The 13,816-nt window shown below is 40.3% G+C and overlaps 1 protein-coding gene across 3 annotated transcripts in view; it reads right to left on the bottom strand.

Moving 5' to 3' along the window:
* LOC126195820 (transport and Golgi organization protein 1) overlaps window positions 1-13,816 on the bottom strand; it is a 166,227-nt gene that overhangs the window by 37,766 nt on the left and 114,645 nt on the right. For all 3 annotated transcript variants that reach the window (XR_007538614.1, XM_049934460.1, XM_049934462.1), the window contains exon 12: window positions 4,425-4,526. Coding sequence is in view for 2 of the 3 variants with exons in the window: in XM_049934460.1 (XP_049790417.1) it covers window positions 4,425-4,526 (102 nt within the window). In the remaining variant the exon portion in view is untranslated. The remainder of the gene's footprint in view (window positions 1-4,424; window positions 4,527-13,816) is intronic.

Raw genomic sequence — 13,816 nt, 5'->3', positions numbered from 1 at the left:
GGGAAACAATTGACGCAAAATAAAAGTTGTGGAAAGCAATAAATGCAATCTTGCGTTTAAAATAACTGGCGCACAGACGTTAAAATAAGTAACTCTTTGTTTCTATGTAGTATCAAAGAACAAATAAGCCATACTGTCCAAATTCACCCCAGTGTCCAAAATCACCCCGTTTGACAGTATATAAAAAATTATATGGGGGTGATCAGGGTAAAGTGGTGCTGAAAGGATGCTGGAGACTTAAGAATATCTTATGAATCAAGTTTCAATTCGTGAAGCTCCAATGTCGTGGTGTCAGGAGAAAGAATAGCATGCTTTGTGATTGAAACATCAAAGCCAGGGATATGGTGCAATAGGGCACAGTCTGTGACAAGGCACTGATTGACTATTACCAATGCAGGCACACTACTAATCTTCATAATCATATGCTCACTAGTAACTTAATACTCGTTATCTTGACACAAAACGATGAGCTGTGAATGCTCGTATATGACATGAGCTGGACGAACTACTTTGCATGAACTATTTTGTATTACAGAACGAAATGTTCACTCTGCAGCAGAGTGTGTGCTGATACGAAACTTCCTGGCAGATTAAAACTGTGTGCCGGACCGAGACTCGAACTAGGGAACTTCGCCTTTTGCGGGCAAGTGCACTACCGGACTCCGTGAGTCGTGCTTGGGTAGTTCAGCTGGTAGAGCACTTGCCCGCAAAAGACAAAGGTCCCGAGTTCGAGTCTTGATCAGGCACACAGTTGTAATCTGCCAGGAAGTTTCATATAAGTGCACACTCCGCTGCAGAGTGAAAATTTCGTTCTGGAAACATCCCCCACGCTGTGGCAAAGCCTTGTCTCCGCAATATCCTTTCTTCCAGGAGTGCTAGTTCTGCAAGTTTCACAGGAGAGCTTCTGTGAAGTTTGGAAGGTAGGAGATGAGGTACTGGCGCAAGTAAAGCTCCGAGGACGGGTCGTGAGTTGTGCTTGGGTAGCTCAGCTGGTAGAGCACAAGGTCCCAAGTTCGAGTCTCAGTCCAGCACACAGTTTTAATCTGTCAGGAAGTTTCATATTTTGTATTACTTCAAAACAGCTCAGTACCATTAGAAAAGCTGAATGATGCTTTTCAACTAAAGATTGTACTGTGTACAAGAACTACATGGTTAAAATCTTTACCGGAATTAAGAGTTCTCAAGTGAAAAGAGGTGGCACAAAAAAACGTCGTTGAAAATCTAACTGTGGGGGTGGGTGGGGAATTGTGGGACGTGGAGACAGTTGTGAGCCTGGGCATGCATTTTAGCAAGAAATCTCTGACTGTTTAGATTTATTTAACCTCGAATTCTGAGGGTGTAAGAGTGGCATTAGTGCACTTGGAAACAAAGGCAACTCTCAGACAGCAAATGCCATTTCTTCTCAGTGGGAATGGAGGAAGATTAGCATTTAGCATAACATCAACAATAGAGTAATTACAGATGGAGGACATACAGAGTAAAATAAGCTGTGAACTTTTCTAATTTATGGAAACCATGGAAAATAGATTGGATGGCATGATGGGGATTTGAACCTTGCTTGCCCCAAATGCCACACTAGTGGTTCAGCCATAGGTGATCTGAAAATGGTTACAAGACTTAGAAAAGTACAAAGTTAATTTGAAGTGTGAACATTAATCCACCTTTTCTAGTAAGTTCAGATTACAGAACAGCTTAGTTAACCTACATTTTGTGAGAACATTTCTTTTCTTCCTACCTACTGCAAATTTTTTAGTAGCCATGAGAACAGATATGTGTTTACATCATCAGGCACCTCTGGAACAAGCTGCAGTGACAATGACACCACCACACAATTACATGAGCATTCATCATGGCTGTCATGATTCCTTGAGAAGATATCCCACAATGCTCATACATTAGGTGAATATGAGCATCAAACAGCAAATGCTGCTAAACCCAACATGTTGGTTAACTCCAAGAAAACTCAAATGACAGCAGATATTTCACAATTTTTCACAGGATTCTTCAACACATTTTCAGTCATGTCATCAACACAAACAAGACTGGGTTGGTGCAGAATACAGTCTAATTCTTTCAGACTAATCTATGTGCAAAGAGTATACAATTTGTATGGAGTTAATTAATTATGTGGTGTCATACAAATTCACAGTCACTGAAAAATTTTGCAGTGTTTTCAATCTCAGAGAAATTCTGCAACTTGTACAAAGGACTGCTCCTGTTTAAATTCACGAGATTATAAGCAGTGCATTCACTCCTGGCAAAAGTAATTATTTCCTTGTTCTTCTAATTTAATGGTGGTAGGACAGAGTGGGCGAAAACTGTTGGCTGGAGAGTAAGGGAATAGTAGGTTACTTTAGGTTGAGGCAGGTATAATTTTGGGAACAGAGAATGTGTTGTAAGGTTAACTCTGATCAGCACAGTTCAGGAAAGCTGATGGTGGAGGGAAGGGTGTCACCCTGTGGCAAAACATGCAGCTGAACATAACATGCTTGATTTCAATGGCTGCTTCACAATCCAGGCAATCTAGGGTCCTGCCCTCCATCACCAACTTTCCTGAACTGCACTGATGGGATTTATCCTTACAACACATTCTCCGCTCTCTAAATTATACCAGCCTCAACCTACAGTAACCTTCTGCCCCACTCTCTTCACCAAATAATTTCTGCCCCCTCTAACCTATCACCTCCTCCCTATTCACATCCCATCACCTTAACTGTGTGCCACTCCCTGCCAATGCACCCGTTCATCTTCCCTGCACCTGTTCATCTTCCCTTTCTCTGTTCCTCTTCATCTCTGCTCCCCATTAACCCCACTCCACAACCTCCCGAAGCTGCACCTGGCAGTTTTCTATTGCCTCCATTTAGCCCTGCATGCTCTACTAGACAGTGTTCCTCTCTCCTCCCACCTATACCTGCTATCCCTCCATTTTCCTGGCCCCACTCCAGATTGTGGCTCAACATGACAGTTGCATTCCGGCACCAGCTGCTAGAGTTGGTGGTCATGTGCACATTACATGTGCTTACTTACATGAATGTGTGCACAGTTTCTTTTCTGAAGAAGGCTTTGACCAAAAAGCACAATGTGTAACAGTCTTTTGGTCTGGTCTGTCTGCAACCCAACATGGCATCTTTACGGTGAGTAGGAATCTATCCTTTCCCTAATACTGTTGATATTACAACCTGGAGCTACCATTGTTTGAAGTTTCCAGTTTGGTCTGGAATGAGACAGTGGCCACAGTGTCTTGGGTGGAAAGATAATAATAGCAGCACATTACTCTGGCTGTTGGAATGCACTGATGTGCTACCACTCTGGGTGCAATAAATGTGAGACTCTGTTGCACATCATGTGCTTGGTTTATATCGCCCATTCAGCAATAGCTTAAACCAGCAATGGCTTTCTACTTTCTTTTTGGTATCTCTATTACTAGCTATTTTTTCAATAAAAGTTTTTTTTCAGTGTGCCCCCATGATGATATTTGTTTCACATCACTCAACAATATGATTATCAGCATACTCTATCCCTCTGGTGGCAACTACTTTAGCCCTCATACATTAAGTGCTCATTACATAATTTCTAGGCCCTAAGGTCTTCAAATACATTTTTATTTAAGTGTCTACATCTATCATCTGCAGAAAACTTCACTTTATGTGGCTTAGATTTCTTAGTCTATTACTATCATTTCCTCCCTTTCCAGTCCCAATTGTAACTGGTGTGCGAGAAGAACAACTGTTGATAAGTTTTTGTATGACGTGCAATCTAATTTTACCTTCACAGTCTCCTCGCAAGATGTGTGTAGGGGCAGCAACATATTAATTGGCTCCTGACTGAGTTCAATAAGTAAGCCACACTGTGATGTACAATATATCTCTTTGAGTGTCTGCCACTGAAGTTGCACGAGCATCTCTATGATACTTTCACTGTCTAACATTTCATTACTGATTGTTCCTTTGCACTGCCCTGCTGTCTCTCACATCACCTATGATTTCTCAGTGCTTTCCTTAATTCCAATTACTTTGGTTTCCTCCCAACATTTTCTCCCTTTTGCTGTGTTAATGAAAATTTGGTTTAAAAAACTAGATTTTTTTATATTTTCTATGACTGGATCTTGCTGCTTGATTTTTTTCTGTCTATATTTGACTAGCATTCTAATCAGGCTGCCATTTTCCCAATACATAATTATGGTGATCATTTAAAGAAAATAGCCTAGTTAATATTAATTCTAGATTTAGCAGGTAGCAAACACCCAAATCTGCAGATCTGAAAAGTTTTATATTCTCTTTTACACACCTACTTTAACAAAAATTACTCTTTTTAATAATGTTTACTTTGTAAAGTAATTGACACGTTATTTAATTTTTTTCTGAGAGCTGGATATACAATTTTATGTAACATCAACAATAATAGTAATAATAATGTATACATACTTGTAATTTTCAATTTCCTCTTGCAAAGATTTTATTCTCTCATATGTAGAGGTAGCATCACCTTCCTTCTGGATGTACATGGCTTCCTGCAAGCCCAGTTCCCTGTAACAGCACAATTGCAAGTTCTATATTTTTCATCAAGAAACTATATTTCCTCTAGAAATATGCTATACAGAAAATCTATAAAAGAATGGCAATCAAATACAAATATTAAAAATGACAGTAAGTATTTTTCCATAATTTACAGTTATGATGAAGCAGAGAAGCTGATTTTGCATTTATCTGTAATACAGGTTTTTTTTGTTTTTATCTGATCAAGTAACTGCCTGCTGGTTACTATAACATGACAGAATTACTAAGCACAAATACATGCACTCAGTAATAAACTGTATAGATGGAACTAATTCAGAAAGAGCAATATCTACTGTTAGAAAATATCACTTCATGTTGTTACATCACTGATGATGTACAGGTGGCGATTTCTTTCCTTTCTCTTGCATAGTTGTAAAAGTTGCCAGGAAACACCATATAAGACAGCTACATCAGTGTGCAGTGTAGGTTGAGTAATAACAGACAACGCTTCAAAAATCTTTTGACAAATCTTTAAGCAAGTATGAACTGCACTTCGGAAGAGAACGCATTGTTGGAGTTAGTAAGGTAAGCTAGTTGTGACAATTTGGAAATTGTGACAACACAGTGGGCATGTACAGTGGGTGGACAAAAATATGGAAACACTAAAAACACAGCACATTATCACCTCTAATACGGTGTAGGGAAACTGTAGGCATTCAAATCAGCTTCCAGTCATCGCAGAATGAATAAATACAGACCTGTATGGTTCTTAAGACGGTCTCATAAGATCCTTCCTGTAAAATAGTGGCAAGTTCAAGTAATGATGATGGAGATGGGTAGTGATCGTACACCTTCTCTCCAAAGTAGACCACAACAGCTTAATAATACTGAGATCTGCTGACTGTGGTGACTACGGGAGATGCATCAATTCGTCGTCAGCTTACAAAACCAGTCCTGGACAATGTGAGTTCTGTGAACAGCGGCCCTGTCGTCTTAGGTCACAGCATCACTACTGGGGAGCAAACATTTTATCGTGGAATGGACCTGATTGACAAAAATGGTCACATATCATGGTCAATGATGCGATTTTGCAGAGTAACAATGAGGCCCATTGTATACCATGATATGGCGCTCAAATCTCTACGGAATCTCCACCATGTTTCACTCTTGGGATGTATATTTGCCCAGAAGTTGCAAACAGTGTGAAACAAGACTCCAGGTTTTATGGCTCCAGCACCATATTTTCCTGTTACGAGCATTTGCATCGATGGTGAGTGGTTCAAGATTTCTCGCTTGCCCTACAATTTCCTATTTATGGGGATCCCTTTGTGCTATTTTGGTGCTGACAGGTTTTGCGAGTAAGATATTCAATTCTGTAGAGATTTCTGAAGCCTATGTAATCCTAATACTGAACTTTGCCTCTCTCAGTTTATAACACCATCCAAACATAAGCCTTCCCCCCTCCCACCTAACCACCCCCTAGTCAGCTTCCATGAAATCCTTGCCACAATTGGGCTCACCATCCTCTCCCAGGTCTCTTCCTAGGAACACTAGTCTTTTGGCAGAAGAATATAGATCCAGACCTAATCATCCTCCCTGCTGACAAAGGCTCCAACATGGTCGCAATGAGTAGGAGTGACTACCTGACATAAGGCCTCTGCCACCTTACTGAACATTTGATCTTCACCTAAAGTACCCGCATTTCAATAGCCAACTGTCGATGAATCTGCAGTGATGAGAACTCCCTTGCCCAGTATGCTGAAGGCCTCACAAAGGCCTTCACAGACAAGGAATACCTCCCAAACCTAGTCCACAAACAGATTTTCCATGCCATATTCTCACACACCTTCAATCCTCCTACCATTCCCAAGAATCAGCCACAAAGGAGTGGCTTCTTTGTCACCCAATATCATCCTGGATGCGAACAACTAAACCATATCCTTCACCAGGGCTTTCAATATCTTTGTCCCTGGCTTAAAGTGACGGACATACTACCGTAGATCCTTCCTACTCTTCTTAAAGTGGTGTTCTGTTGTCCACCCAACCTACAAATCATCTTAGTCCACCCCTATGCCACTCCCACTCCCAACCCCTGTCGACAGAGATCATATCCATGTGGCAGACCAAGGTGCAGGACCTACCCTATCCATCCACCCAGCACCTCCTATTCCAGTCCTGTCTGTATTGGGTCTTATGCTGGTTTATATGGGTATATATTTTATTTTTCTGTCTATGTAAATAAAACTATAGAATAAGAGAGCTGGCACATCTAGGGTATACATAAAAATAAAATTGACCATCAATAAAGGTGTTTTAAACCTTGGTCAGGCCAAACATACAAGTTATAACCAAAAATAAACTTTAATATGTTTGATTGTATGTAGAAAGGGCACCACTACTGTACATTGTCATCCAATAATTGTGGACCATGCCAGTATACAGTACCAGTATACAGTAGGGAGGCAGCTGTATTGGAACTTATGCTAGTTTACCTATATGGGTACATTTTATTTTCTTCTGTCTATTTTTAACTGTCCTTTCACCTAAGTAACTTAAGGCAAAGATTACAATGAGGTATGCCCACAGTAATCAAGCCTGTGAAGTTGTTGAGAAAAGATGAAGAACATTAATTGTAAAAACTCCTATTGGATGTTTCATCGATCTGTCTTTTCCTGCCCATGATAGAGTGAGAATGTGGTTTTCTGTTTAGTTCACTAATAATTTGAAATATTTAATTCTTATGATATGAAGCCCATTTCACTCAACAGTTACTGAGCCATATCCTTAGCTAGGGCTTTCATTGTCTCTCTTCTTGTTCTGAAATGAACATCCTACCCAAAATCCTTTCCACTTTTCTTAAAGTGGCGTTTCATCACTCACTCAACCTATAAAACAGCCTAGTCCATCACTATGCCACTTCCATTCCCAACCCCTTTCCACAGGGATCATATCCATACAGCAGACCAAGGTGCAGTACCTACCCGACGTACCCACCCAGCACCACCTACTCCAGTCCTGTCACAGGTTTATCCTACCCCATCAGAGGCTAGGCCACCTGTAAAAGCAGCCATGCCATATACGAACTCTGCTGCAAACAATGTACAGCCTTTTATGTGAGTATGATTTCTGACCAAGTGTCCACCAGGATGAATGGCCACTGTCAAACTGTTGTTAAGAACAAAGGTGACACAACACTGAGCTGAGTACAACAGACTCAATTTCAATGGCTGCTCATCTGGAGCCTTCCCACCACCGCCAGATTCTCTGAACTACGCAGATGGAAGTTATCCTTGCAACACATCCTGCATTCCCGTAGTTGTCCTGGCCTCAATCTCAGGTAACCCACTGTCCCCACGCCCTCCACCCAACAGTTTTCCTTTCCTGCATCCTGTCACCCCCTCCCAACTCATGTCCCCTGTCACATTCAGCATGGGCTAATTCCCACCTGCCATCCCCATCAGGGCCGTAAGCTACTCCCTCCCCCAGTCCCTCTCCCTGCCTCCCATCTCCCTCTCCCTTCACCCACCCCACATCAGTCAGTGGTGTGCCTAGGCATTTATAAGTTGGGGCAAATGGCCAAGATAAATGTCTGGGCAAATGCCAGAAATACATAAATGCCCAGGCATTTATGCATTTCAAAAAAATGGTTCAAATGGTTCTGAGCACTATGGAACTTGACATCTGAGGTCCTCAGTCCCCTAGAACCTAGAACTACTTAAACCTAACTAACCTAAGGACATCACACACATCCATGCCTGAGGCAGGATTTGAACCTGCGACCATAGTGGTCGCGCAGTTCTAGACTGAAGCACCTAGAACCACTCGGCCACAGCGGCCGGCACGCATTTCAAAGTTTAATTGGTAAGCAGTGCTTATAAAAAAAAATTTTAACTGATATTTTGTATTGGAAAAGATGTTTTGCAACACTGTTTCTGTAGTGGTGTGTGTGTGTGTGTGTGTGTGTGTGTGTGTGTGTGTGTGTGTGTGTGTGTAATAAATTTGTGCATGTACTAATCCATATATTGAGTGTGTGTTTCATGTACAATATGGTGGAATCTGGTCATGTGAGCTAAGCAGTCCCAATCCCCACCGCAGAACTTCACATCACTTCAAGCTGGATAAGGCAAGCACACACAACTATCAGCAATCTCACCTCAGTCTGGTATTTTAAGCTGAATAGTCTCAATCTTTATAGTGAAATATAGGTCTATATTTTCATTTCATTTCCATATTTTCTTCAGAAGTAATCAAGACATGTCACAGAAGCAAATTGATATGTCATTGGTGGTACAAACAGTATCACAAAAGCAAGCAGACTTGTGTCAAAAGCAAACAGACATGTCAGCTGCAATTCAGGCATTAGTTAGCCAGCAAAAACAAATCTTAAATGAGATAACAGAGTTGCAAGATGTGCAAAAGCAGTTTCCTTTGGAAATCAAAACGATTATCGAACAAATGCAAAACATGAAATCAAATGAGGAGGAAGTACCGTATTTACTTGAATCTAAGCCGCACTCAAATCTAAGCCGCACCTGAAAAATGAGACTCGAAATCCAGGAAAAAAAAATTTCCCGAATCTAAGCCGCACCTGAAATTTGAGACTCGAAATTCAAGGGGAGACAAAAGTTTTAGGCCACATCTCCAAATCAAAACAAAGTTGGTCCATTGTAATATAAGACACAATTTATATCGAATGAATGACGATACAGCTACAGTAGTTTGGTTCGAGTCGTAAGCTTAGCAGTTACGCTTTGCCAGGTAGCCATTGCTATGCGTCAGGCGCTCCGTCCTTATTTATACGGGTACAATTCCTTTTTCACGTGCTTTGTCTGGTTTGAATTGATTGCTTATTTTTCTTTGATCTGATAAGCGCCGTTTTCTTTGTTATAGGTGTTTACGTCACTCTAAGCTAAAAATGTATTACTGTACTGTGTCATGCATTGTTTGTTGCATTCTGATAGTGCGTGTTTACGGCCTGTCGCCGCTCGCGGCATGGCTTCCTTTTGTGTGCGCTACCGTTGCTTATAATTTAAAAAAAAAAAAAAAAAAAAAAAAAAAAAAAAAAAAAAAAAGAGAGAGAGAGAGAGAGAGAGAGAGAGAGAGAGAGAGAGAGAGGAATCGTCTCATTAGCGAAACAATGGCAAGAGACTGGTATTTGTTGTTACTTACACCGCTGCTTTCTTTGCTAATGATTAACAAGAACCAAATAATAGACTGCGTATGATAGATGTTCTGAACGACAGTTTAGCGAAAATTTTTCTCCGTTTGAAAATCTTTGCAGGCGCCTCTTTAGTACGTTACATTCTGCACAGAAATTAGAGTCATCTTAGATTTAAAAATGTAGTCAATTGCCATGCTTCATTTCTGACTGTATCACTATTAGGCATAAGAATAATACGAATATAAAGATGGCATGATATGTATATTCTTCCGCGTTTGCTGTTGTCTCACTCTAGTTTCGTAGTTTATTAGGCAGACAGGATTTAAATGAGATAGCAGCAAACACGAAACAATATGTGGTAAAATGTTTATATTCGTATTATTCTTATGGTGAAGAGAATACGGCATGTGATTCACAATTCATAAAAGTTCCTATTAGTAACCATCTCTTCTCACAGGTAGGAAAAAATCCAGAATGTAGAGTTGGCCATATTGACAAACTTCCCAAACAGTCTTGCCAGTCGGATTTTCGTAGTACATTGAAATGCTGCTGCTACATTCGAAGATGAACAATACGGACTTTGTATTTACTTCGTTGGATAATGTACGAAAATGCAGTGGTCGAAACTCGGGGCGGAGAAAAAAGCTTGTCTTCCACCTTTTTTTTTTTTAAAAAAAAAATTGACGCATCGGTTTTGGTGCCAGTATTTATCTTTGTGCCTACAAAGCATGCCTATGTAGCGCTACATATATTCGACGGCAGAAGTTAGTTGTGGCGGCACCCACCAACATTTTTCAGAACTTCCGCTTGCTTTGCACTCGATTCTAAGCCGCAGGCGGTTTTTTGGATTACAAAAACTGGAAAAAAAGTGCGGCTTAGATTCGAGTAAATACGGTAGAAACTTCCGCAATGAAATTAACAGAAACTGTGACTACCATAACTACTGGATGTGATCAATTGATATGGGGGAATTTCAGTACACATCAACAGGATTTCTCAAATAAATTAGATGAATGGGCATCCGCTAAGGAACACCAGGTGGTGCTATATGTACATACAAGTATAAAAGAAGCGGTAAGCAAATTGCCTATTGACAGCTTCCCAATTTCAGAAAATATTAAAGAAGACATTAAGGAGGTAAAAGAACAATTAGGGGTGAGTTTTAAACAATGGAAGGACGAAATAGTCCATTGTGTTGAAAATATGTCCAGAGATATGGAACAGATGCGAGGGGAAGTAAAAGACTGTAGAAATGAGCTGCGTGAAGTAGAACGAATGTAGGGCTAAAGCCATGAATCATGTTATGGTAATGGACATGCTTCGCCGGAGAGAAATATAAATTATAACGGAATGCATGCAGAGCCACAAGCTAATAATTGTATGCTGCAATGCTAATGGAGGAAAAATTGTTGAAATATAGGCAGTTTCAGATGTCCTCACCTGTCCAGAAATCCATAAACCCAGTGGTATTTATACAAGGATCTCGTGGAGTACTACCAAGGGCATGGACTGAAGCACAAAAGATCAGTTACTTTTCAGGATATATTCAAGGTGATGGTGCATTATGAGCCTTGGATATGATGGATACATGCAAAATGTACGAGGAATTTGAGAAAGTATTTCTTGCTAAGTATTGGTCACGGGGTGTGATAGAATGATTAAGAAAAGAGGTCTTTAACCCAGAGCCATTCTGTGTAAAAACAGAAGTCTACGGCGATAGTTTGAGAAGTATTTAAATAAAGCAATACTGGGATGAACCTATAACGCACAAGGATATTCTGTGGATTTTGAAGGCGAAACTTCCAGCTGAGATGAGAAAGAAGTTAATACACGCATCGGAGGAGAATTTAGACGAATTCATGTCACTCTTGGACTCTATTGATTTGATTCAAGAAGATATTAAGGCAAGACCAGACAGACACAGCACGTACTCGCAGTCGAATAATGCTTACGGCAGCCGAGTGAGCAATCAGCTGATTCAGGAGACAAATGCAAAGCGCGCTCCACTGCACTGCAATAATTATGACTAACATTGTAATCCGTGTAGCAGTAATGGAAACACTTTCAGATATGGAAAAAACAGACAGAATCGACATGACAGAAGGTACAATCCAGGTTATAATGTGAATTCGAATTCTACAAATTGGCAAAACAATAATAGGCAGACACAATCTTCTGTGCCGATGGATAATGACTGGAGGCAACGAACACCAGTTTTTACAGAAGTGAGAGAGAGTGTGGTTCATGCAAATGAATCGTGATAGGAAAACTGATTCCGACCGCATTGTGCCCTGGAGGAGCGGTTGAGGTAAGGTATAGGGGCTATGAGCAGAATGTAAATATGATGAGGTACAATGAAGGAAGATCAATAGAAGAGGAGCTTTGTGCTGACACAACTAAATGTATGGAGGAATACTCATCGGAACCCATTTCTGCAATGAAAGTTGAAACAGAGGGTATTACAGTAATGTTAGTTTTGGATATGGGTGCATCAGTAAAGGTAATATCAATGAGTTTATTTAATAAAATAATGAAGAAGACCCCGTTACTGACATTTCCTGTGCAACATTGTAGAATACTAGGAACATTTGGCACACGATCACAACCTGTGAAGACACAGACGATGCTAGAATTGGATCTAGGAAATGCAGCGATAACACGTGCGTTCCTAGTAGTGGATAAAGTAATAGTCGACTGTGTTCTGGGATTAGAAACTATCCGGGAGAAGGACGCAAAATTAGACTTCTCTACTGAGAAAGTAAATTTTTGGATTGACAGATCCCTAGCCAGGTAGATTTGCTATGGTAAGAAGCAAAACATGGAAGATACTGCAGGGGGGTAAAGTTGCAATTGACAATGAAAGAGCGGCAGCAATGCCAAACAAGTCTGATTAAAGTCATCCAAGTAGTACAAATATACGAGCAGATAAAACAGAAGTTGAGCAAGCCGGAGCACCTTAAGGATGAGCATAGGACACAATTGTCCATCCTATTAAGCAAGTATATGAGAGTGTTTGAAGAACAACCTGGTATTATTAAGGGTTATACATGTCATTTGAATGTCAAGCCACGCAGAACATACTGCCATACTTTCTATCACGTTCCTTGGGAACAACACAATGCAGTGGACCAAGAAATATAAGAGGATGTTAGATTGGAATCTAATTGAACCTTCAAACAGTCTTTACTGCAGTCTGCTTCTTGTTGTGCCAAACCCAGGTGGAAAGGTACGTCTTTTACTCCATGCTTGTGTAATTTACACAATTATTGTACCAGTATGTACTCACCCAGAAAGTATAGATAAGTGGACCCAAAAGTTCAATGGAGTGAAGTATTTTACCATAATCAATTTCCGTGTTTCATACTGGCAGGTCAACTTAGATGAAGAGTCGAGAAAGTATACTGCATTTGTATATGCCGGAAGAAGCTATCATTTCAAGGTTCTTTCGTTTGGTTTGAATATTAGTGCAGGAGTATTCATATCTGCAGTGGATGCAGCATTAGGACCTGAAATAAGGAGTCAACTAACATTGTTTGTGGATGACATCTTGATAGCTACAAATACCTGGGAAGAACATGTGAATCTATTGACATGAGTATTAGAGATTTTCTAGTGTGGGAATAACAGCTGATCTCCAAAAGTCACATTTCTGCCTGGAGAAAATAAAACTCTCAGGGCATTTAAAAAATTCAAGAGGCATCTTACCAGATGAAAAGAAGATAAGTGTGATAAAACATTTTCCTGTTCCTAGAACAAAAAGGCAGTGAAAAAAGGTTTTTAGGTCTTGCATCGTTTTTTCGTCGGTTCATAGAGGATCAGTCGACGAATTCTGTGCAATTACTAAATTTATTAAGGAAGAACGTGAATTGGCATTGGACTGAGGAATGTCAATGAGCATTTGAAGCAATCAAGCTTTGCCTAATGCAAAGATTCTCTATCATCCTGATATGTCCTTGGAATTTGGATTAATGACGGATGCTTCATTTGTTGGTTTGGGCATTTGTTTGTTCCAAATTTGAAAAATAGATGGCAAGCCCACCTTTTGCCCAATAGCTTTTGCTGCTAGGACACTGTCAAGTTGCGAGGGATCATACACTACCATGGAACAAGAGGCTCTTATAGTAGTGTGGACATTAACGAAGTTTAATTATTATTTACG

The sequence above is a fragment of the Schistocerca nitens genome, chromosome 7 (genome assembly GCF_023898315.1).
Source record: "Schistocerca nitens isolate TAMUIC-IGC-003100 chromosome 7, iqSchNite1.1, whole genome shotgun sequence".
NCBI lineage: Eukaryota > Metazoa > Arthropoda > Insecta > Orthoptera > Acrididae > Schistocerca > Schistocerca nitens.
The sequence above is the reverse complement of the archived record's forward strand: the minus strand, read 5'-3'. Positions and strand labels throughout refer to the sequence as shown.